The following is a 26,924-nucleotide window of genomic DNA, read 5'->3' on the forward strand; positions in this document are numbered from 1 at the left end:
GGTAAAATACTTTCTTATATTCAGGAAAAAACAGTATTTAGTGTGGCATTTTCTTACAGTTTTTCAAAACTAAATGGCATGGAACCTTAATTACAGTGGGGCAAAAAAGTATTTAGTCAGCCACCGATTGTGCAAGTTCTCCCACTTAAAATGATAACAGAGGTCTGTCATTTTCATCATAGGTACACTTCAACTGTGAGAGACAGAATGTGAAAAAAAAATCCAGGAATTCACATTGTAGGAATTTTAAAGAATTTATTTGTAAATTATGGTGGAAAATAAGTATTTGGTCAATAACAAAAATTCAACTCAATACTTTGTAATATAACCTTTGTTGGCAATAACAGAGGTCAAACGATTACTATAGGTCTTTACCATGTTTGCGCACACAGTAGCTGGTATTTTGGCCCGTTCCTCCATGCAGATCTTCTCGAGAGCATTGATGTTTTGGGGCTGTCGCCGAGCAACACGGACTTTTAACTCCCTCCACAGATTTTCTATGGGGTTGAGGTCTGGAGACTGGCTAGGCCACTCCAGGACTTTCAAATGCTTCTTACAGAGCCACTCCTTCGTTGCCCAGTCGGTGTGTTTGGGATCATTGTGATGCTGGAAGACCCAGCCACGTTTCGTCTTCAAAGCTCTCACTGATGGAAGGCGGTTTTGGCTCAATATCTCACGATACATGGCCCCATTCATTCTTTCCTTAACACAGATCAATCGTCCTGTCCCCTTAGCAGAAAAATCAGCCCCAAAGCATGATGTTTCCACCGCCATGCTTCACAGTAGTTATGGTGTTCTTGGGATGCAACTCAGTATTCTTCTTCTTCCAAAAACGACGAGTTGAGTTCATACCAAAAAGTTCTATTTTGGTTTCATCTGACCACATGACATTCTCCCAATCCTCTGCTGTATCATCCATGTGCTCTCTGGCAAACTTCAGACGGGCCTGGACATGCACTGGCTTAAGAAGGTGGACACATCTGGCACTGCAGGATTTTATTCCCTGTCGGCGTAGTGTGTTACTGATGGTAACCTCTGTTACTTTGGTCCCAGCTCTCTGCAGGTCATTCACCAGTTCCCCCCTTGTGGTTCTGGGATTTTTGCTCACTGTTCTCATGATCATTTTGACCCCACGGGATGAGATCTTACGTGGAGCCCCAGATCGAGGGAGATTATCAGTGGTCTTGTATGTCTTCCATTTTCTGATAATTGCTCCCACAGTTGATTTGTTCACACCAAGCTGCTTGCCTATTGTAGATTCACTCTTCCCGGTCTGGTGCAGGTCTACAGTTCTTTTCCTGGTGTCCTACAACAACTATTTGGTCTTTGGAGTTTGGAGTCTGACTGTTTGAGTCTGTAGACAGTTGTCTTTTATACAGATAATGAGTTCAAACAAGTGCCATTAATACAGGTAACGAGTGGAGGACAGAAGAGCTCCTTAAAGAAGAAGTTACAGGTCTGTGAGAGCCAGATATCTTCCTTGTTTGAAGTGACCAAATACTTATTTTCCACCATAATTTACAAATAAATTCATTAAAATTCCTACAATGTGAATTCCTGTATTTTTTCCCCCCCACATTCTGTCTCTCACAGTTGAAGTGTACCTATGATGAAAATTACAGACCTCTGTCATCATTTTAAGTGGGAGAACTTGCACAATCGGTGGCTGACTAAATACTTTTTTGCCCCACTGTAAATCGCATTGCTCATGTCCACATCTGTCGTAATTGCGTGTGCATGATAATTATCGGATGGATAATTGTCAGGCCGATATGAGGAGTTATGACATAGCAGCAATAAATCAAATAACATAAAAAAATTGCCTTGATAACCATCCATCCATTTTCTACCGCTTGTCCCTTTTGGGGTCGCGGGGGGTGCTGGAGCCTATCTCAGCTGCATTCGGGTGGAAGGCAAGTCGCCACCTCATCGCAGACAACATTCACACTCACATTCACACACTAGGACCACTTTAGTGTTGCCAATCAACCTATCCCCAGGTGCATGTTTTTGGCGGTGGGAGGAAGCCAGAGTACCAGGAGGGAACCCACGCAGTCATTGGAAGAACATGCTAACTCCACACAGAAAGATCCCTAGCCCGGGATTGAACTCAGGACTACTTAGGACCTTCGTATTGTGAGGCACATGCACTAACTAACCCCTGTTCCACCATGCTGTTTTTGAAAAATGTTCCAATGAGTCAAGATTATCCGTAGTCCGTACTGTGATGTATGTGGGTTAGGGTGAGAAAAAGAGTTCGTCAGCAGCTGGCTAGCTTGCTTAAAAGCTAACAAAAATACAAGACATATTAAAATATTTTCTCATTAAAAAACATCATACCCCAATCAAAATTTAAATAAACATTTCGGACTGAGCAACAAAGATATTTAATTGTCCCCATTGAACCTAAATGCTGTGTTCTCTTTGCACCGAGTAATAGATCTTTATTCAAAGGAATATGACAGCGGTGTTTACAACAGCGAGTGAATATGTGTTGACCTCATAAACCAGACATGCAGCACTTATTTTGCCTTTATCATTAAAAAACACTATAAAACTATAACAAATTAAAATGGAAGAAAATATCCAAACACTAAAAAATAATATTGCTGGAAAGAAACCAAAACAATACTTCGTGCCGCTTCTGCAAAGAAAGTATATTGTGTGTCTATTTTTTCCCAATAAAACCTGGTTAAAATATTTGAGTGTTTCTTTTTAACACATTTAATAATATCATGATGATAATGATTAACTGTGATAATGTGGTCACAATAACCAGGATATGAAATTTGATTAACTACCTTCAGTTTAAAGTAGAGTTTCATCTCCAGCGCATTACTGTTAGCCTGTTGTTAACTATCTAATGTTTAGATCCATGAAGATAAGAAGAAAGTGAATTAATGTTTATAGCTGAATATATTTACATATGCATAAACATTTGTTTTCTTTTGTATTATTTTTATTATGAATTAAGTAACATTTATGACAACCTTTTTCCAAAACTCAATATTGAATGTGAGATACTGTATAACAGGATAATGCATACTTACATTTATCATTTTTTTTTCAAAACAGTTAGAAAAAAGTGGGACTCCAAACATTTAATGTGGGACCCCATTTTTATGACTTGATGGGGTCCCTGGGACCCCACTTTGAAAATTCCTAGCGCCAACACTGAATGTGCCTATTACTAAGCATGCATGCATAAACTATGCGTACAAATTTTTAAAACTGTGTGCTTCTCTTACATAAGGATTGTGAATGATAGACCAAATTCCAAACAAAGTGCAGTTCCGCTTTAAGTCTAATTTTAAAAATTGATAGATTCAAAAAAGTTATTGTCTAAAAAAGCAAAAAGGTGCGTAGTCTTATGGTTTACTACAATTTTATCTAGCCATGTATAAATCAAATGGGGAAAAAGTTTAAGAAAATAAAGAATTAGCACATTCTTTTTTATGTGATGCTACCCTTGCAGCGTTTGCAGTGGGAAGCGTGCAAATAAGTGAGCCAAGCTGTGCAGTGAGGAGGGAAGGCTATTTGAATATGTGCATGGCTTGAGGCTTTGTATCATTTATGTCTCCACGCCTGGGAAGTCTGTGTAAAGAATGGAAGAAAAGCTCTAAGGTGGAAAGACGGAGAAAACATCTTGTAAGACGAACTAAAACAGTCCGTTTGCCGTCGCTTCCATGCCATGAGAATACAACGAGCGACCTGATGAATGAGAATATTCACAAGCATGAAGTGAAAGAGTTGCAGCCAGTTGAGGAAATATCCTGTAATGATTGCTCAGCACAATTTATTTTTAAAGAAAAGATGAGATTCTATGAATGCAAACAAGACCAATGTGGAGGCAAGTGGAGAGAAGAAGCAAATCAGACAAATGAAAAGCAGCAGCCAGAGACAACGCCTTCACTCCTGAAGTGATGCCACTTGCTGCCATGGCAACACTACGTACTCCACTAGTGTGCGTGTGCAAGCTGAGTGTAACCGTGGACACACACACACACACACACACACACACACACACACACACACACACACACACACACACACACACACACACACACACACACACTGCATTAGCCAACAGCTGGTCACCCTGGTGCAGACTTGAGAGGATATGGAAAGGACATGACGCCGTTTTCCTTTCACAACACTAAAGAGCACCTTTGTCCTTTTTCTCAGCATGAACCCTCTTTTTCAGGATGTCTTCTTTTACAATGAAAACAGTAGATGGACCAAGAGCAAAGCAGAGTCAGGAGGGGACCTCTGTCTCCCCCCATTGGCCGCAGAACTCCAGTAAGGAGGGGTTGTTGGGGGTGACGACGCAGTGGGACCATTTAAGACGCCGTACCTTTGGCGGGCCAGCTGTCACTCAGACCTGCTACCATGGAAACAGGCCTTGCGCAGTGCAGAGGGGAGAATGGGGGCAATGGGCAGATACCATGGCAACACACGCTGTCACTGCAACAGCTCTGATGAAAGCAAATAGGGGCGGGCTCTCCCGCTCATTTAAAGAGACAGGCCCTACATGAGTGGATGATGTGTGTTATTCTTTAGTCATGCGAGAGCATCTTGCTTCATTTATCCAACGGAGAAATCCGCGGCAGTGTCCTTGACGAGAAAGAGGGGGCTTGGGGCTGAGGAGGTGGGGGGGTTGACGTGAAGCTTGTTGCCATGACGGCGTGCACCTTTCTGCCTCAGTGGTTGAACATGGCGTACACATGAGCACACACCAGGCTCGAATATGGGGAAAGGGATGAAAGGTGGGGGTCATGTGTTGTAGCGGGGTGTTAAAGACACAGACGGCAAAAAATGCTCGTTCTGGGCTTTCTGCCATTTTGACACAGGCGGATGCAGTTAATAGCTACCATGGTTAAGTGCAAGAACAATCAATGGTGGGGCTCAACTGTCCATTACAGCCGATGGACACAATGCAAGTTCCTTTCCTACAATTGATCACTACAGTTCAAAGTTGGCAATGAAAGCAATAACAATAAGGATGAATATTATTTAATAACAGAGCACAGACTTACTGTATCATTGTGTAGAAAGTGCAACAAATTGTACGTTTGGGGTTACTCACTCTGAGCCTGCAGCCATATCCCGGTACGAGGCGTCTGCTGTGTCCACCCCTACTGGGATGACTATGCTCATGACGTTCTCTGCTGATCAGTTCTTGTCCTACAGAGTCCAAAGAATGGGAGTCCAAAACACTGAGGCATGCCAGCCACAGCAGTCATTGCAGACATCTAAGTGCATCCACAAGGCCTGGGGACAGAGTTGGGACAATCAGTTAGGGTTTGCTCTACCAACAGAAGACCTTTAAGAACACATTCCCAACAGAAAAGGTCTACACCAAGGGGTCGGCAACCTTTACCACTCAAATAGCCATTTTGACCCGTTTCACAAAGTAAAGAAAACAATGGGAGCCACATACCTCTTTTGAAATTTATAATGAAATAATACTGCATACAGAGTTTTTTTTTGCTTTGTGCTATGTATAAACCAGGGGTCTCAGACATGCGGCCCGCACCTCAATATGTTAATTTAATATTAGCGCGGCCCGCGAGTTTTATATGAATGCCGCATGACGGTGTCACACCTGCCAACCGTCCCAATTTTCCCGGGAGACTCCCGAATTTCAGAGTAAATATTCTCTCGAATGTACGCTGGTGTTCACCCAATAAACAATAATAAGGGCGTACAAAGATGTCACTACCGCCCTCTACAGCTTGTACAATTAGCTTGCCACCCCAAAGAATTGTTTGACGAGGCTATTGCAGACACACGTAAGAGACTGCAAGGCATCCCTTTTCAACAGCAATACAGGTTACACTGAGGGTGACTGTTTAAACAACTTTAGCGCTCTTACAAATATGCCCCACACTGTGAACCCACACAAAACAAGAATGACAAACACGTTTCAGGAGAACATCCGCACTATAACACAACATAAACACGACAGAACAAATACCCAGAATCCCATGTATCCTGACTCTTCCAGGCTCCATTATACACCCAGATAGCACCAACCCAACCCCCACTCCACCCATCCGTGCGTTGGTTGAGGTGGGCAGGGTTGGGTTGGTGGTAGCTGGGTGTATAATGGAGCCTGGAAGAGTCAGGATACATGGGATTCTCGGTATTTGTTCTGTCGTGTTTATGTTGTGTTATAGTGCGGATGTTCTCCTGAAACGTGTTTGTCATTCTTGTTTGGTGTGGGTTCACAGTGTGGCGTATATTAGTAAGAGTGTTAAAGTTGTTTGTATCACAACCCTCAGTGTAACCTGTATGGCTGTTGAACAAGTATGCCTTGCGGTGGCGTATGCGAACAGATAGAAGTCTCATCCAAAATGTGACCGGACGGCCGGCACGCAGATAGCATGGTGAAAATCCTGCCGCGATGACATGTAGTAAGGGTGTTAGAGGCATTGTCATTACGGCACGCCGTCAGAGTTGATGTCTGGATGAAAATCGAAAAATGCTTACCCAGGAGATTTCTGATAGAGACATTAAAATTGGAAATCTACCGGCTGAGCCACATCAGAGTGGTCAAAGAGCTGCATGCGTCTTCGGAGCCGCGGGTTGCCGACCCCTGGTCTACACATTTGACTTCCATCAGCCATATCGCCTTATCTTGCTTCCCTTTTTTACAATACAGCATGTCACATAAATCATGTCTTTGTTTAAGCAAGCACTAAGTTTAGACTTTGTGTAAATTATTTTTGTGTTTTGCTGTGGATGTATTTTGTTTAAAATACATATATATATATATATATATATATATATATATATATATATATATATATATATATATATATATGTGTGTGTGTCTTTGTGTGTGTGTGTTAATGTGTACACACACACAAACACACACACACACACACGACGAGGAGCGATTGCTTTACTATTATGTACCATGACGTACTCAAGTACAATGTTGTGACACATTATAACAGACAACATGACTGTAAAAATGCAATACCGTATGCTGCACTAAACCCACCTCTCTGCTGAGGCTGCACTGTGAGCAAGCTCCCACAGAGGGGAGCAGGAACACATAGCAGCCAGTCGCCATGAAAGGGAGGGAAAAGGGTAACAACACACAGAGACCATTTTCCCCCCTCCGTCCCTTGTTTGTCTGGTCTGCTGAAAAACACACAACGCTCACTTTTAAATCCACATACTATAAATGTTGGGGAAGTTTTGTTTGAGCATTGCAAATGTTAACGTTCCAATACAAACAGAATGTTCGGTAAAACAATGACGTCTTGGGTAGGCTCCGGAGTTAGTCGACGGCTAGCTGGACATATTGGCAACTGTGAGAGTTTTGTGAGAGTGTATTGTGAACATCAAGACGGGAGCATGTATGTCAGTGTGGCTGGCCCTGATACAGAGCTCTGTTGATAAGCAGGATTAGCGGGAGGGGACAGATGCCGGCACAAAATAGGCTGGAGGTCACACCTCCGCCTGGTCAGACACCCTTGGTTGCCGGACAAACGTTCTCATTGCAGCCCATGAGGTGTAAACCTGAAATACTGTACTTATTAGGAAGAAAGACTGGAGTAGTTCGAGGTGTCAGCTGTCAGGCCTAAATCATTGTTTGAACAAACCTAGAGAACAACATGTCAAACTAGACGATCTCCTTCTTTTGCACAATCAGACAACTAATCTCACAGACTTTCTTTCTGTCTGAGGAATGTACTAGAAGGCTGGAAAAGCACCTTACAGGGGTCAAACACTCGTCTAAGAGGTGGTCCAACGCAAACATACAGTTAGGGCGGACAAAAGGCAGCTGCGAGAGGGAATTTAAGCATTCCTGACTAAATCAGAGAGCTCAGACTGCCTCCCAAATGCTCCTCCTCTCCCCACTTCCTTTACAGGAACTGTCCGTCACCCCTGAAGAAAAGTAGCCAAGAAAAAAGGGGGAGGGAAAAGAAGAAAAAACACCCCTCTTCCTTTGCCTCGTCACCCCACCCAGTCGGATTTCTTTCCCTCCTCTGTGCACTTCCTAAATAAACCTGAGACTAGTGACGCAGAGCAGAGGCAAAAGGGGAGGGGTCTCACACACAGCTCCTAATTACAAACACGAGAAAGAAAGGGGGAGGGGCCTAGAACAAGTACAGAAATTAACCAAGTCCATCTCCGGTCCACTGTTCATCTTCAAAATTCCAGATAACAAGCTTTGGATTTGAAAGGTATCTAACTGTGTAGCTTCACAGCCTTGACCCTGTGTGGACTCCGGGTGGCGGGGTTGAGCGCTCTCTTTACACACACACACACACACACACACACACACACACACACACACACACACACACACACACACACACACGCACGCACGCACGCACAAACGCACAAACGCACGCACGCACACGCACGCACAAACGCACGCACGCACACGCACGCACAAACGCACGCACGCACACGCACGCACACGCACGCACACACATGCACTCTCACAGTGTAACCCGGTCTCTCCTCAGAGTGTAGGGACATAGTGGCGTCATTGTGCAGGAGGGAAGAACTGTCCTTTTAAGACGGCTCCGAAAGCCTGACAGGGAAAACCCACAGACAGATTGGGACTGCTACTATGCCAACAGCTCAGTGTGTTTTCAGTCTGCTTTTTAGCAGCCGGATTGTGTTTTTTTGATAAGAAATAGGGACTGAGGGAAAAAATTAGGAATTCCAACACCCTCCGCCCACACCCTCGTCCCATCCATGCATTCCAAACAGCAAACAGATGTGCTGAAGTTGACACCATCCTAGTAGGCAGTTGCAGTGAATCAGCTGAGCAGCAAATGAATCAAAAATGTCCATATATACGCAAAGCATGACCCAGATTGAATTTAGGAGTGTACTGCCCACAATGGTACATTTCCCTTCATGAAACTGCTGCACTGATGGCTGCAAGTGCAACCTCGTACATACATCAATGCAAACAGGATAAGGGGTGTGTGTACATATGACAGAGCGACCACAAAAGCAATTTTTGCGACTAACAACCAGAACTGTGCATGGACTCTAAAGACCATTTAGGAGTTTGAGAAAAAAAATGTGTTGCAGGGTTTGTGACCCCCCTCCCACCTAACACCCAGTGAGCATGAAAGACCAGGGAAATGAGTGGAACTCCTGTAGGCTGGTGGAGATACAAATGGAAAATAACAAAACAAAAGGAGGTCTTAAGCAAAGGACCAGATTGCACGTATACATTGCTTTACAACACTGTAGGTTAAAACTGGGGGTGAAAAGCATCACAAGTTACCACAGTGTTACAGAGATAAGGGTGAAGCTCTGTCCCCCTTCAAAACAAACATAAATATTTGGGCCTCGATAGGAAAAACACAAAAAACTTTGAACAGGTGTGTACAAGTCCTGTTGCCAAGGTGTTCGACAATTATTGTCATGCAGTTGATGTTACATCACTAACATTAATGCTACGACTTGTTCTAAAACGGGAGCTCCTTTGCCCAAAGACTGCAACGCAGGTAAAACATGGTCGTCTATGAGGGATATGTTACAGGCCGGCTTGTGCCACAAAAACAGGTCACCTGAGCTCTCTACTCCTTTGCCCAGCTGGGAGTCACGTGACTGCGCCGAGCTAAACAGGAGCAGGGAGCGTTTCGTGGGTCTCTCGGGGTCTGGGTACCACAGGAGTGAGATCACAGGGGGGCGGGGGGCCTGCAGCCATAGCTAGCCCTTAGATGGCGAGCTCTACTGAGAACACCAAAACAAACGAGCAACCGTTTTGACTGTGCTGTCAGATACAAAGCAAAAAAACAAGACTGCGGTTGGTATATTTGAATTTTCTGCTCAGGTGTGACGTCACCTGCCCTTGTTACTAAAAGAACACAGTCCTCGTTTCATGTAACAAGTCAGTAAATAGTAATAAACCTCCCAAAGATGACCCCGTTTGCTTTGGCGGAAAAAACACGTCGGAATAAAAATCTATTTATGCTCTTTGTCACAGGGGAAACACAGCCTCAAAGGTTCCGAGGTCTTCATCTTATGGGACAACATTAGAAAAAAAACATGTATTTTGAAAGCATTTATTTAAAATAAATCAATTCTGAGCCACAAAAACAGATACTTTAGCATGAATATGCTTCAGTAGCCCTTTAAATAGGGAATCGTGCAAATTGGGGCACTAGTGTAGTAACACAATTCAGCCTTGCGACGGCATTATCCCTGAACTAGCTTCAACGCCAGCAGCTGAATCGATTTTGAGTTTGTAATGCAGAACGGAATGTGATGGGACTCTAATGTATACTGATTGAAAAACATGATTGTATTATATTACAGTACGTGTAATGCACTGATCCACATTTCATGTTTTGTTTGGACACAGCTAGCTTGACAGTCGTAATAACAAGCACGAAGTGCTGCATGTATCATGGTCAATCTTGTAGTGACTCACGTAATGGACAGTTGTCTATTTGGTCAAGTTGGCTGCGGAAGGGGGGTGGCAGCAGCGGCGGCGATGACCAAGAAGAACGCGGAGTTGGAATATAATTATAACACTTTATGTACATATTTATATAATATTTACATATTTACATACTATGTAAATACAAAACTACGAGCTCCATTCACAGACAGAGTCCCATTGCTTTTATGAGCGGTCGAGCGAGTCAAAAGCCGGGGGGAAAAAAAAAAAAAAAAAATGTAATGATTTTTTTTATTTGTGACGGCCGTAATTCTTTCGTGGTGGACCGCCACAAATGAATGTGTGGGAAACCCTGACGTGTGTGTATATGTATGTATGTATATATATATATATATATATATACATTTATAACTGGGTAATAGGTGTATGTGTGTATATATATATATATATATATATATACATACATACACAGTGTATATATATATATATATATAGAGAGAGAGAGAGAGAGAGAGAGAGAGAGTATAAACATATATATATATATATATATATATATATATGTATAGAGATACACAGTATATATATAGAGAGAATGTATATATATATATATATATATATATATATATATATATATATATATATATATATATATATATATATATATATATATATATATATATATATATACATACATACAGTGGGGCAAAAAAGTATTTAGTCTGCCACCGATTGTGCACGTTCTCCTACTCAAAATGATGACAGAGGTCTGTAATTTTCATCATAGGTACACTTCAACTGTGAGACAGAATGTGAAAAAAAAAATCCAGGAATTCAGATTGTAGGAATTTTAAAGAATTTATTTGTAAATTATGTTGGAAAATAAGTATTTGGTCAACCATTCAAAGCTCTCACTGATGGAAGGAGGTTTTGGCTCAAAATCTCGCGATACATGGCCCCATTCATTCTTTCCTTAACACGGATCAATCGTCCTGTCCCCTTAGCACAGGGGTCGGGAACCTTTTTGGCTGAGAGAGCCATACAAGCCAAATATTTATAAAAGTATTTCCGTGAGAGCCATATATATTTTTTTTTAACACTGAATACAACTACATGCGTGCATTTTAAGAAAGATACACATTGTTAAGAGTATAATACGTCTCTTATTCTTTTTAATAACACTGTTATTCTGAGGCTAACCAAAAATAAATAAAATACTTCTTACCATTAATCCGACTTCTTGAACAGGTGCGGTAGAAACCGAAGAGATGGATGAAAATGCATGAGAAAGGTTTGTATTTTTAACGTTATTTTTGACACTGATTACCAGCTGAATTATTCATTAGTTATCGTGTTAAGCAATGTCAGCTAAGATTTATCTGAGAGCCAGGTGCAGTCATCAAAAGAGCCAAATCTGGCTCTAGAGCCATAGGCTCCCTACCCCTGCTAAGTATATATATATATATATATATATATATATATATATATATATATACAGTGGGGTAAAAAAGTATTTAGTCAGCCACCGATTGTGCAAGTTCTCCCACTTAAAATGATGACAGAGGTCTGTAATTTTCATCATAGGTACACTTCAACTGTGAGAGACAGAATGTAAAAAAGAAAATCCAGGAATTCACATTGTAGGAATTTTGGAAGGAGGTTTTTGCTCAAAATATCACGATACATGGCCCCATTCATTCTTTCCTTAACACGGATCAATCGTCCTGTCCCCTTAGCAGAAAAACAGCCCCAAAGCATGATGTTTCCACCCCCATGTTTCACAGTAGGTTTGGTGTTCGTGGGATGCAACTCAGTATTCTTCTTCCTCCAGACACGACAAGTTGACTTTATACCAAAATGGATACATGGATGATACAGCAGAGGATTGAGAGAATGGCATGTGGTCAGATGAAACCAAAATAGAACTTTTTGGTATACACTCAACTTAGTGACATCATGCACAAAAGTGCACTAATAGCTTGTTTTCAAATCCATCCATTTTCTACCACTTATTCCCCTTAGGGTCGTGGGGGCGTTGGTGCCTATCTAAGCTACAATCGGGCGGGAGGTGGTGTACACCCTGGACAAGTCGCCATCTACCGCTTATTCCCCTTGGGGTCGTGGGGGGCGTTGGTGCCTATCTAAGCTACAATCGGGCGGAAGGCGGTGTACACCCTGGACAAGTCACCACCTCATCGCAGGGCCAACACAGATAAGACAGCCAACCTTCACACTCACATTTTAAAATGTCTGTGACAATCTTGCATTTTCTGTTTTGAAATGACATGAATGTTTGTGCCACAGCTTAATAACTGTTTAATAAATACACTTTAGGCCAATTGACTTAGTTGTGATTTCCCTCTCTGCATGAAAATTTGAAATTAGCATATATTAATGCAGTATGAACGAGAATGTTTTAATGTAGACACAGAATCATCATACTGCTGTGATTATATGCATTAAGTGTTGATTCAAAGCTAAGGCAAGACATCGAGATATATACCGTGTATCGTGAAACGGCTTAAAAATATTGAGACAGTAAAAAAAGACAATATCGCCCAGCCCTAGTTGGCGTTAAAAATCTTCGCAGTCAATTTACTGTGGGGTCTCACAGTACATTTTTGGGGACCGACTTTTTTGTAACCCTTTTGAAAAGAAATGATAAATGTAAGCATTGACCCGTTATATCTCACATTTTATATTGTGTTTTGGAATAACACAATATAATATGTTACAAACGTTAATTCATTGAAAAAAATGTTTTTTAAATTATGCATGTTAATTTAATCAGTTATAAACATTCATTCACTTTCTTCTTTCCTTCAAAGATCTAAACTTTACCGCTGCCGACATTTTTTTCCTATATTTTCATTTAATAAGTTGCAGGTGTCTTTATTTCAGTATACAAGTGTAAAATGTTTTTTGCTTCAGTCATGAAATTATGATAATCGTGTGTAAGGGCATACATATATTGTTTATTTAACATTTAAATCAACCTCAGATCTATTACTCAATTCAAAGTTGTTTTTTAATTGATTTTCTGCCCTTTTCGTCAAACAAAACTATGTCTTATTATGGCAAACACACAAAATATGCAAAATCTTCCACAAAAAATATTTTTTTAAGGGATATTTTGATGTGAAGTAATCAGAGCCTTGGATAGGTCAATAATTCATAAAAACATTGATTTTGATTCAATATTTTTTTGGAGCAATGACAGTTTCAAAGAAAAAAAACAACTTTGTTTTATTAGTCAACATTGCAACTTTTTATAAATTACATTTCACCTGTAAGCTTTTTTATTCCACTTTATGTTTTTGTTTAAAATAATAGTATTTTTAGATTGGGCCGTGGGCCTTTAAAACATTAGCTTCGGGCCGCATATGGCACCAGGGCCACACTTTTGACACCCCTGCGATAGATAATAAAAAATAAATCTGATAAGTCTATGGATAAAAAAGCAGAGCCTGGCGACATATGCACGTTTATCGTAACCCACAATCAGCATCTCTGCTTCAGTAAACAATGACGGGGATGACGTCACTGTCAGCGATGCAAGCGACACTTGCTAACTTGTTAACCTTATCCAAGAGACTCCTTTTGAACACTTCTCGCACATTAACACTTCATAAGGCACATATTTCCCCCATTTGTTGACCTGCAAAGTATGTTTTTGGGGTGGAGGAGTCTTGTCGGGTGCTGTTTAGCTTGAAGCTAACAGCTAGCCTGTCTCCATTCTCGAACGATGTTGATCCAGCGGGAGATAAAAGTAAAGTTTCCATGGACTCAGAAAGACTAACACAACTAATTTACTGGAGACATGACACAGGATGGAGTTAAATAGGTTGACTTTACATTCACCTTAGTGTTTACCATTAAGTCTTTCTTTTGAAAGTCCCTCGCTGTAAAGTTGTCCGAGTGCAAACTGAGGCAGTATTTTGGATTGATTAAACTTTTTGCGAATCAAAATTTAAGAAACTGTACCAGAGAGTTCATTACTTTGAAGATGACCAATAGAAACGCAATCAACGGAAATTTGACCAGGTAAAAATAAAATAAACAAAACACAGGCGAAAAGTGATAATCAATTACAAAAAACAAGCCAACAAGAGTTTTGACCCGGAGAAGGCAGAATCGGTAAAAAAAATTTAAATCTGCATACCAGGATGCACGGACTTCCAGAAATGCTCGTCCTTTCTGATTTCAATGGTTAAAAAGACACACAAAGTGCGTTAGTGTATATATATATACATACACATACAAATACACATGTACATGCACATACATATACACACATAAATAATGGCATCAGATTCAGGCCACATCAGGAGGTCATCCTGAATCAAATAGTACTGCAGTCTAAACGCAATGCGACCTGAATGTGATTTTTTTCGTCAGTTTTGAGCGAGCTACGTTACTCGTGCGCAGTTAACACCGGAAATGGATATTTCACCACAACATCCGGTTTCAGTTTTCATTAAAGACAACCGAATATTCGGTGCATCACTTGTCAATAGTGCACAAATAATAGGCTATATGAAATATATATTTTGGGTCCTGATTAACGCTTTGCATGGCAGCTTCCGCCATCAGTGTGTGAATGTGTGTGTGAATGGGTGAATGTGGAAATACTGTCAAAGCGCCTTGGGCTCCGTAAAAAAGGGGTAGAAAAGCGCTATACAAGTACAACCATTTACCATTTTATTTATATTTTGATTCAAAAGGAATAGCGATTCTTGAAAGACCGAAATTGACACTGTATCACATTTTCCTTACATGTGAGTTGAAAAATAAAGTTTACATAGATCCAAGCTGATGTCCCTGTCTCCTCTACTTAACAGCCATAAAAGATTGCGACCCTCCCCGATATATTACAAAAAAATATATATAAAAATTACAAATCGAATCGCAATTTCTGAGAGAAAAATAACTAGGTGTTTTTTCAAAATTCTGCAGCCCTAGTCTTATTCTTTAAAGGGTAAATATTAACATCATTAATATGTGTGCAACTGCAGCGTCTTGATTTTGGTGAGGTTTGCTCACAGCCATTTATGAAATGTTAATAATAATGTGCAAAATAATAATTTATTTCAATGTTTCAATGTTTAGCATTGGTTTTCTCAATTATGGTTTTCGGCGAATAATTTACATTTTGGTGCTAATATTTGTCCAAAAATACAACCTTTACAACAATTTAGTGCAAAAAAAACTACTCAGAAGTAGGGCTGCAACAAATAGTCAACAAAAAAATGTTTTCGGGTCGCTCGCATAAACATCGCTAGTAATAAAATGTAATGTGTGAGGATATTTCCTCTTATTAAAAACGTGAATAATTTTCTCATTTTGCAAAGCAGACCTTGTTTTTATGGCAATAGATCTGTGACAGGCGAGCATTTTTAAAGCAGGGACATGATGTCGGACATTTGGAGGGAAGATGCAGACACGGCTTCGGAAAGAGTGTTAGCTTCTACCTTACTAGCTAACAAGAATGAGACAAAGTTCCATCCATCCATTTTCTACCGCTGGTCCCCTTCAGGGTTGTGTGGAAAAATAATTATCGCACAAACACTCGGAGGTATCGTTATATTAAACATACAATCTATTAAATAGCCAACATTTTAAGATTTCATAAAACATAATTCAACACTGAGTCTATTGGAGTGCTACAACTGCAAACAGCTAATTAATAGTTTATATACCACAAAAAGCTTTTCTTTTTGAGGAAATTAGATTTGGTTTGCATTGCTGCTATTTGAACGGTTTTGTTTCAATACATAAACAAGATTCATTATTTTTGTAGCACTTTGCCTTTCCTTTCTTTTAAATAAAGAACATTTTAATATTCATTTTCATTTTTGTAACAGCTGAATGAGCAGCACAGTTACAGTATAAATACATATTTATTAATGAATTAGTAATCTTTATTGTTTATAAGGACACGCTCCAAAATAACTTAAGCTGTATTTAGATGTCGATGGAAAATTTAGAGTAATTAAATATGTGTACCCTTTATTATCCGATTAGTTGATTAATCGTTAAAATAATCATTGACTAATCGACTATCAAAATAAACGTTGGTTGCAGCCCTAGTCAGAAGTTCTAACAGCAGATATTACAGTAGCATTTATTATTATTTACACAAAGGATCAGCCATCTTTGAAAGCCAACTTGGGAGTGGTGAGGACTCTCCAACTTTCAGAGGCGTTCCAGATGACACTTCCAACCAGGAAATCAGAATTACAGAGTTCCCAGTTGGGGTTGTCAAAACTATCGATACTTTATAGCTCGTATCGATACTTTATAGCTCGGTGGTATAGCTCGGTTGGTAGAGCGGCCGTGCCAGCAACTTGAGGGTTGCAGGTTCAAATCCCGCTTCCGCCATCTGAGTCACTGCCATTGTGTCCTTGGGCAAGACACTTTACCCACCTGCTCCCAGTGCCACCCACACTGGTTTAAATGTAAAAAAAATTTTTTTTTAAATTAGATATTGGGTTTCACTATGTAAAGCGGTTTGAGTCACTAGAGAAAAAGCGCTATATAAATATAATTCACTTCACTTTAATACCAAGTCATTATCAACATGTAAAAATGTAATCAAAACTACATTTTTTCAGTATTGTTTGTATTGAATACTTAGCAACACTTCTCTGTATCAATTATTGGCGCGTGAGGACTGAGTCAGTGCAGAAGACCAACACCTGCTGCCTTAAAAGATTTAGCCAGTGTTGGCCATATGTTTATACATTTGTGAAAGCCTGGCACAAATGTGGATTTGCCACTTCCAGTTCGCCCCTACATTATCATAAAGATATGACGTAATTTTTGCGGTATGCATCGTACACTTCACACCACATCTAATACACACTTTCTCTAGAGAAAGACATTGCAGAGGAGATACGTGTCAACATTTTATCGGTACGCTTTTAAAGTGAATGCGGGGCAGCCATTATTGCTGTAGTGTACATGGCTGTACTGTACCCGCAAGTAAAGTAAGAGAGCGCAACAAACCGGATTAAAATGGATCGTAGTAGGGCTGGGCGATATATCGATATATGAGATATACCGTGGGTTTGTCTCTGTGCGATATGGAAAATGATTAAATCGTGATATTCCAGTATACATTCTCACGCAGTTGCTTTTAGCTGCAGGCATTACACTACAGACTCTTCCCAGTCCTTCTTGTGTGTCCTTCTAACAGACAGCAAGCGCACAAACTTACACAGGTCACATACGTATACGCCCTCACGGAGCAGAAGTAGCAGACTGGGTAACGTTAGCTGTGATGCTAGCGCAGCCGTGCAAGTGGCAATACGAGAGAAAGAAGGTGCGAATCTGGTAACAAATTAAGGAAGAATTAATTCCCAAGAAAAACAGCAGGGCGTCCATCGTTTGGCGGTGGTTTCGACTTCAAGCGGGAAGATGTCGAATGGACAACTTTAATTTGTCAAGTGTGGGGCACTAGCGTTGCTACCAAAAGTAGCATGGCTGCTAATATGTAGCATCATTTGAAAATTCACCTGCTAATAACTTAAATAAATACAGTTTTGGTCAATTGACTTAGTTGTGATTTCCTTCTCTGCATGAAAGTTTAAAATGAGCATATATTAATGCGGTATGAACAAGAATGTTTTAATGTAAACACACAGAATCATCATACTGCTGTGATTATATGTATCAAGTGTTCATTCAAGGCTGAGGCAAAATATCGAGATATATATATTGTGTAACTCGAGATATTAAAAAAAAGGTCATATCGCCCAGCCCTAGATCGTACCCTATTCCAAAGGCTCGCTACCTCAAAAAAGTAAGCTCAATTGGTTAAGGGTGTAACGGTACACAAAAATTTCGGTTCGGTACGTACCTCGGTTCAGAGGTCACGGTTCGGTTCATTTTCGGTACAGTGAGAAAACAACAAAATATAAATTTTTGGGTTATTCATTTACCAAATTTGCTAAATCTTCCACCAAAAATATTTTTTCTTAGTGGAATATTTGATGTGAAGTAATCGGAAACTTGGATAGGTCAATAATTCATAATAACATTGATTTTGATTCAATATTATGTTTTGAGCAATGACAGTTTGAAAAAAACAAAAAAACACCTTTGTTTTAACGTTTAGCCTTTAAGCTTTTTTATTTCACTTTTGTTTATGTTTTTGTTTATTTTAATATTGCCTCCGGGGCACATTTTTGAAAACCCTGCTATAGATAATAAAAAATAAAATCTGATAAATCTATGGGTAAAAAGCAGAGCCTGGCGACGCATACGCGTTTATCATAACTCTCTCTTTCTCTCTGTCTCTGCCCCTCCTTCACGAATGTTGCTGTGCACAATTTGTTTTGTTCTTAACCCCTTCTTAACCCTGAACGTACATTGAAAATGCACGCAACCCTAACTCAAAATGACATTTCAGGTATTTAGGAAATTCCACCCGGACAGCCCCGCAAAAGAGGACATATCCGGTGAAAAGAGGAGGTATGGTCAGTCCATCATAGCTCGGTCACTGCTAGCATGCCGTGTGTTGTTTTGTTTTTTATTGAAACTTTCAAAAGTAGATTGCACAGTACAGTACATATTCCGTACAATTGACCACTAGATGCTAACACCCGAATAAGTTTTTCAACTTAATTAAGTCGGTCGGGGTCCACGTAAATCAATTCATGGTGCCTCTGTGTGCATTGTTTACACAACGTGGAGTGCGCTACTTAACATGTCCGTGTGGAACTCGTTCAGTACGCCTCCGAACCGAACCGAAACCCCCATACCGAAACGGTTCAATACAAATACCGTTACACCCCTACAATTGGTGGAATTATTCCATATGAGCACATCCAATGGACAAGAGACTTATGTAAGCTGCCGCCATTGTCGGAGCCAAACTTGTATACATCTCGTCTATTAAATAGCTAACATTTTAAGATTTAATAAAACATAATTTAACACTGAGTCTATTTGAGTGCTACAACTGCAAAGAGCTAATTAATAGTCAAAATACCAGTGTGCAGCTTTTTAAACATCACAAAAAGCTTTTCTTTTTGAGGAAATTAGACTTAACTTGCATTGCTGCTATTTGAACAGTTTTGTTTTAATACATAAACAAGATTAATTGTTTTTGGAGCAGTTTGCCTTTCCTTTCTTTTAAATGAAGAGCATTTTAATAATCATTTTCATTTTTGTAACAGTTGAATGAGCAGCCCAGTTACAGTATAAATACATATTTATTAATGAATTAGTCATCTTTATTGTTCATAAGCACACGCTCCAAAATAACTTAAGCTGCATTTAGATGTCGATGGAAAATTTAGAGTAATTAAATATGTCTATGCTTCATTATCCGATTAGTTGATTAATCGTTAAAATAATTGTTGACTATTTGCAAACGGACATACTTAATATGTCCGTGTGGAACTCGTTCGGTACGCCTCCGAACCGAACCGAAACCCCAATACCGAAACAGTTCAATACAAATACACGTACCGTTACACTCCTTCAATTGGTGAAATAAGTCCATATGAGCACATCCAATGGACAGGAGACTTATGTAAGCTGCCGCCATTGTTGGAGCCAAACTTATATATATGTCGTGAACAAAGTCAATTTTTATGAAGAATTTAGGGCTCATTGTCCTCCATTCAAATTGCGCATAATTTACGGCAATCGATATAGAGTGAGGGTGCCCAACCTCATTTCCTTATCATGTTTTCCCTGAAAAAATAAGCCCATTATTACTTTTAAATACTTTGATCACTGCGATATACTTATTCAAAAATAATATTTATTTTTGTGCTTACCCATGACTAAAAGTAAATATAGCATGCTTTTTCCCAAAATACCGTACATTGTTTGTAGCCCGCAGCGGGCAAGCTTAGCTAACGCTACCAGCCTGTTAAGTGCTACATGTGAAACTGAATAAAACATGTTTTGATTCAAACTCGCCAGTCTGAAAATGCAATGAATACGCCAACATGCACCAGGTCATGCCGGTAAAAGTTGTTTGAATGTCTCACGGCTGCTATCCAGTCTATTTGTCATTTCTTTATTTTCTTCATAACGGGACTTCCTTCTGCTTTGCTGTCACACTGGAAATAAAAAAAATGTCCCCAAATAATTTTTTCCTAAAGTGATCATGACCACGATTGTGGCAGTAAATGATGTTGCACATTTTTGCTATATTTTGAACTTGTAACAAAAACTTTGGCACAGTCCATTTTCTACCGCTTGTCACTTTCGGGGTTGCGGCGGGTGCTGGAGCCTATGTCAGCTGCACTCGGGCGGAAGGCGGGGTACACCCTCTAAAAGTCTCTACCTCATCGCAGGCCCAACACAGATCACACCTAACTCCAACCCACTTCTCAAAAGTGGGCTGGCTCAGGGTGGAGGACAGAGTAAAACAACTTGCACTGAGCCTAGTCTATAAAATCCGCTACACCTCCCTGATACCTAAGTACATGTCAAACTACTTCCTTAACGTAAATGACCGCCATAACCACAACACCAGGGGGAGCTCCACAAACCACGTTAAACCCAGATTCCGATCTAACAAAGGTCTTAACTCATTCTCTTTCTATGCCACATCAATGTGGAATGCACTCCCAACAGGTGTAAAAGTAAGTGCATCTCTATATTCCTTCAAAACCACTCTAAAACAACACCTCCAGGCAACTTCAACACTTTACTAATACCCTCCTCCATTCACATCCCATCTCCCCAGATTGTAAATAACCTAATGTAAATAATCAAATGTCCTTCTAATGTATGTACTTGTTTTTATGGTATCTAAACTCACTATGTTCTCTGCTGGCTGTACATATACTACCAAGTAAGACCTACACTGTTTCAATGTCCATTTCTCTGTTGATGCAATCTTTGATGACTGAAGTACTGATATCAACCAAAGCTCCTCATCCCACCTCCCGGATTGTAAATAATGTAAATAATTCAATGTATATACTATGATGATTAACCTGTGTGATGACTGTATTATGCTGATAGTATATATTTGTACCATGAATTGATTAACGTGGACCCCGACTTAAACAAGTTGAAAAACTTATTAGGGTGTTACCATTTAGTGGTCAATTGTACGGAATATGTACTAAACTGTGCAATCTACTAATAAAAGTATCAATCAATCAATCAATAGACAGACAACATTCACACACACTAGGGCCAATTTAGTGTTGCCAATCAACCTTTCCCCAGATGTCTTTGGAGATGGGGTAAGCCATAGTACCTGGAGGGTACCCACGCAGTCACGGGGAAAACATGCAAACTCCACACAGAAAGATCCGGAGTACCGGATCGAACCCAGGACCTTCGTATTGTAATTAACGTAGTCACATAAATAATAATAATAATAATAATGGATTAGATTTATATCGCGCTTTTCTATTGTAAATACTCAAAGCGCCCACAGAGAAGTGGGAACCCATCATTCATTCACACCTGGTGGTGGTAAGCTACATCTGTAACCACAGCTTCCCTGGGGTAGACTGACGGAAGCGTGGCTGCCAGTTTGCGCCTACGGCCCCTCCGACCACCACCAATCATTCATTCACCAGTGTGAGCGGCACCGGGGGCAAGGGTGAAGTGTCCTGCCCAAGGACACAACGGCAGCGATTTGGATGTCAATAGGTGGGAAGCGAACCTGCAACACTCAGGTTTCTGGCACGGCCGCTCTACCCACTACGCCATGCCGCTCCACATGTACCAGGTGATGCCGGTAAAAGTTATGTTTGAATGTCTCACGGCTGCTATCCAGGCTATTCTTCGTCTCTTTATTAGTTTAATAACACGACTTCCTTGGGCTTTGCTGTCACACTGGAAATTAAAAAAAATCCCCAAATCCTTTTTTCCTAAAGTGATCATGACCACGATTGTGGCAGTAAATGATGTTGCACATTTGTGCCATATTTTGAACTTGTAACAAAAAACTTTGGCACAGTCTTGTAATTAGCCAGCCATCCATCCATTTTCTACCGCTTGTCACTTTCGGGGTTGCGGCGGGTGCTGGAGCTATGTCAGCTGCACTAGGGCGGAAGGCGGGGTACACCCTCAAAAACGTCTCTACCTCATCGAAGGGTCAACACAGATAGACAGACAACATTCACACACACTAGGGCCAATTTAGTGTTGCCAATCAACCTTTCCCCAGATGTCTTTGGAGGTGGGAGTAAGCCGTAGTACCTGGAGCAGGGGTAGGGAACCTATGGCTCTAGAGCCAGATGTGGCTCTTTTGATGACTGCATCTGGCTCTCAGATAAATATTAGCTGACATTGCTTAACACAGTAAGTAATGAATAGTTCCGCTGGCAATCACAGTGTCAAAAATAACGTTCAAAATATAAAACATTCTCATGCATTTTAATTTTAATCCATCCATCTGGTTTCTACCGCACCGGTTCAAGAAGTCGCATTAATGGAAAGAAGTATTTTATTTATTGTTGGTTAACTTCAGAATAACAATGTTATTCAAAAGAATAACAGACTTATTATACTCTCAAAATGTTGGTCTTACTTAAAAATGCACGGATTTAGTTGTATTCAGTCTTAAAAAAAATATTATATGGTTCTCACGGAAATACTTTTTAAAATATTTGGCTTGTATGGCTCTCTCAGCCAAAAAGGTTCCCGACCCCTGACCTGGAGGGAACCCACGGGGAAATCATGCAAACTCCAAAAGATCCGGAGCCCTGGCTCGAACCCAGGACCTTCGTATTGTGTAAATGTAAATAATAATAATAATGGATTAGATTTATATCGCGCTTTTCTATTGTTAGATACTCAAAGCGCTCACAGAAGTGGGAACCCATCATTCATTCACACCTGGTGGTGGTAAGCTACATCTGTAGCCACAGCTGCCCTGGGGTAGACTGACGGAAGCGTGGCTGCCAGTTTGCGCCTACGGCCCCTCTGACCACCACCAATCATTCATTCATCATTCATTCACCGGTGTGAGCGGCACCGGGGGCAAGGGTGAAGTGTCCTGCCCAAGGACACAACGGCAGCGATTTGGATGTCAATAGGTGGGAAGCGAACCTGCAACCCTCATGTTTCTGGCACGGCCGCTCTTCCCACTACGCCAGGGGTCACCAACCTTTTTGAAACCAAGAGCTACTTCTTGGGTACTGATTAATAAATTTATTTAAACAAGTGAAGACCAAATCTTTAAAATATTTTCTTGGATTTTCAAATTCTATTGAGTTTTGTCTCTCTTAGAAATAAAAATGTCAAGAAAAGCAAGACCAGCTTGGTAGTAGTTAAATAACATGTTACAAACAGTGGCAGCTCACTGGTAAGTGCTGCTATTTGAGCTATTTAGAACAGGCCAGCGGGCTACTCATCTGGTCCTTACGGGCTACCTGGTGCCCGCGGTCACCGCGTTGGTGACCCCTGCACTACGCCATGCCGCCCCACATGTACCAGGGGATGCTGGTAAAAGTTATGTTTGATTGTCTCATGGCTGCTATCCAAGCTATTTGTCGTCTCTTTAATAGCTTCATAACGCGACTTCCTTCGGCTTTGCTGTCACACTAAAAATAAAAAATAAATCCCCAAATCCTTTTTTCGTTAAGTGCTCATGACCACGATTGTGGCAGTAAATGATGTTGCACATTTTTGCTATATTTTGAACTTGTAACAAAAACTTTGGCACAGTCTTGTAATTAGCCAGCCATCCATCCATTTTCTACCGCTTGTCACTTTCGGGGTTGAGATGGGTGCTGGAGCCTATGTCAGCTGCACTCGGGCTGAGTGGGGTACACCCTCTAAAAGTCTCTACCTCATCGCAGGGCCAACACAGATAGACAGACAACATTCACACACACTAGGGCCAATTTAGTGTTGCCAATCAACCTTTCCTCAGATGTCTTTGGAGGTGGGGGTAAGCCGTAGTCACGGTGAAAACATGCAAACTCCACAGAAAGATCCCGAGCCCCGGATCGAACCCAGGACCTTCGTATTGTAATTAGCCATGTAAATAAGATATTGTGAGTCCAGCAAGACCCACAATGCAATGTATTTCCACGTCACTTTCGAGCCCTATTTCCAGTGCAAATGAAACGCAGCTTTTGGCCGCCCCCAACCACACATAGATTTATGTTCTGTGGGGGGAACACAGCTAGACCTTGGAGTGTTCTTATAGGGTTTCTGTTTAAAACAGTGCCGCTGTTCTTTTATCTCCTGAACCCGTCTCATCTTTTTGCATTAGATGCTCTTTTTACATCGGTTGTCACACCAAGTTGGGGGAAAAATGGATGCTGTAGTATTTCGCGCAGACAGAAGGTGTGAGTACTCCGCTTGACAAGCAGCAGCAGCAGCATACGTCATGCCATTCATCGACTTTTTCTAACGGCATCTTTGACTGACACCGTGACAAAATAATCGAATATACTCTTTTGAAGACGCTGGTAGAAAAAAAATGAATACAATGTTGTGCAGTTGCTTCCTGGGGAGTGTGTCGGCGCTGCAGTGAAGGCTGCCGGTAGGGGTGTGGAGGCGACAACGTTGCTTATTATGTTGCCACAACGGACTGGCTGAGGACGCCATTTTCCTGGCGCTTTTTTTTTTCCCGAGGACGGTCGTTGTAAGCTCCGCGGAGGAAGAAAATGCCCCCCCCAATTGAGAATGCATTCAATCGCCTATCTCATCACACGTTCGAATTCTAAGTATCAGCCGTTCGACGCAGTTTCCCAACCATGTTGTTTTTTTGCTCTGTGTGTCGAACGCGAGGCAAGCTAATGGGCTAGCAATTATGTGGGCCACTTGGCTTCGGATGTAAACATTTGCAGCACTTTTTGGGACGAGCCGACCACGACAAAATCTTCGACATTTCCTAATTGGTGACGTTAATCGGTCAAGATGTATTTACGCCGAGACGCCACTGAAGGTCAAAACTCGCGGCTAACTGGAATAATACGCAATGAGTGCTAGCTGGCTAAGCTAAGATAGCGGCGGCGATAAAAAGTGGACTGTTGGGATCTTTATCAAGAGGAAAAAGGTCGCGTTAGTGTTTGTATACAAACACTTGTACTAAACACGCTTGGGTGGTTATAAACACGTATATTTAAACATTGGGGATCGCGGTGGCATTACATAGTATGACAGGAGCGTCCCCTCCCCCATGCTTGCAGCATTCTCTCCTTCCCCATTAAATTACATTTTACGTGCGCCGTTTTAGACCGTACACGACACCAACATTGCTCAAGCTTTTTTATCCTGTAAATATTGTTTGTGTGTGTGTGTCATAGGTGCTTGTGCAAAGAAAATAAATATCCTCAGGAGCGTAAAAGTAAGATCACTGCGCAATGTAGCCAGGCATTCAAGCAGCTGCTCTTTGCTTTGCAACTCGGGACTCCACATAGTTTGTTTACATGAACGCACGAAGGGTTTATTGTTCTCTTGGCAATTTCAGCTTGAACGGAAATCGGTCGCCCTGAACAGGATGAGAGACTTGCGGCGACTCATTTTAAGTTTGCAACGCAGATTTGGGTTGTTTTTTTTTTGCAAGGCAATGCATACAGATGTCTAAACTCCCGTCTTTCTTGCATTTGCAAGTCGCTTCGTACAAATAGTGCGTAATGTTTTGATTATGACTTAGGATGATTAGAGTATTGTGGCCCCGCAGCGATGACTGTGTCAAACGACGACTGCTGTCATATTTCAGCAGCACTAACATGAGATCTACGATCAAGTCGAGTTCAGCATTGCTTGCATTTTGTCTTTAACCGCAATTATATGCGTTCCTTCTCACGGTGAAGTTCAGTGTTGTGGGAATATAACACAAAGCCCCTCTCAATGCACGCATGCACATTATAACAACGCTATAGCTTTGAATGACGTTCAATGTTTTGCCATTACGTTTGTTTCAGGCTAATAGCATGTGCTAACTAGCTCGTTTACTCCGCCAACTTGACACTTTAGAAGCTTACGTCACTTACACATCCTGCCCCCCAAACAAGTATTCTTAATGTGAATTAAAAGGAAGCAAGGACCACAGAAAATAAGTGTGGCGTGTAAGCTAACACTCAGCTGATACAACCAGCGAGCATCAGCATGAGTAAAGCCAACAATAGCCTTCCAGCTCCGGTTTATGCTAGCCCTGTGACAACAAAATAGCGCACTTTACCCACCGTTGAATGCCCACGTCCAGTGGTGGCGAATAAGGGTCCAGGGAGAGACCCTGGCCGCTCTCCACGCAGCTTCCACGACCAAAACAATACTTGTGTCCACACACTGCGGATCACTAGCGAAGCTCTTCTAAAACGTTTACATTTGCCCGCTCCTCGGAGATAGTCCTCTTCCCCAAGTCCAGAACCCCCGCCTCAAGTGCTTCACAGGGTTGGCGCCGGGATCGAGAGGGGAACCGTTGGGGGGGGAAAAACTATACGCCGATCAAGAGCGACTTTTAGAAATTAGATCCCCTCAAAAGCAGTCTCTTTTCCCTTTGCAAAAATGGCGGCCCTGGCAGGACTGCCGAGACTCCGCCTCCCCCCGCGTGCCCCCCTCCCTTCCCATCAGTTACACGGGGGCGCCGCCT

At 41.2% G+C, this 26,924-nt stretch overlaps 1 protein-coding gene across 5 annotated transcripts in view; it reads right to left on the reverse strand.

Annotated features, from left to right (window-relative positions):
- kmt2e (lysine (K)-specific methyltransferase 2E) overlaps positions 1-26,924 on the reverse strand; it is a 46,518-nt gene that overhangs the window by 15,679 nt on the left and 3,915 nt on the right. For 2 of the 5 annotated variants that reach the window (XM_061911972.1, XM_061911968.1), the window contains exons 1-2: positions 26,518-26,875; positions 5,087-5,271 (exon numbers count right to left, since the gene is read on the reverse strand). In XM_061911972.1, the coding sequence (XP_061767956.1) occupies positions 5,087-5,157 (71 nt within the window). In that variant the 5' untranslated portion in view covers positions 5,158-5,271; positions 26,518-26,875. Of the gene's footprint in view, positions 1-5,086; positions 5,272-7,009; positions 7,150-26,517; positions 26,876-26,924 lie in introns of those variants that run through there. The other 3 variants (XM_061911970.1, XM_061911973.1, XM_061911971.1) reach the window with 3 other exon arrangements.

Source organism: Nerophis ophidion, linkage group LG10 (genome assembly GCF_033978795.1).
Source record: "Nerophis ophidion isolate RoL-2023_Sa linkage group LG10, RoL_Noph_v1.0, whole genome shotgun sequence".
NCBI classification, from domain to species: Eukaryota; Metazoa; Chordata; class Actinopteri; order Syngnathiformes; family Syngnathidae; genus Nerophis; species Nerophis ophidion.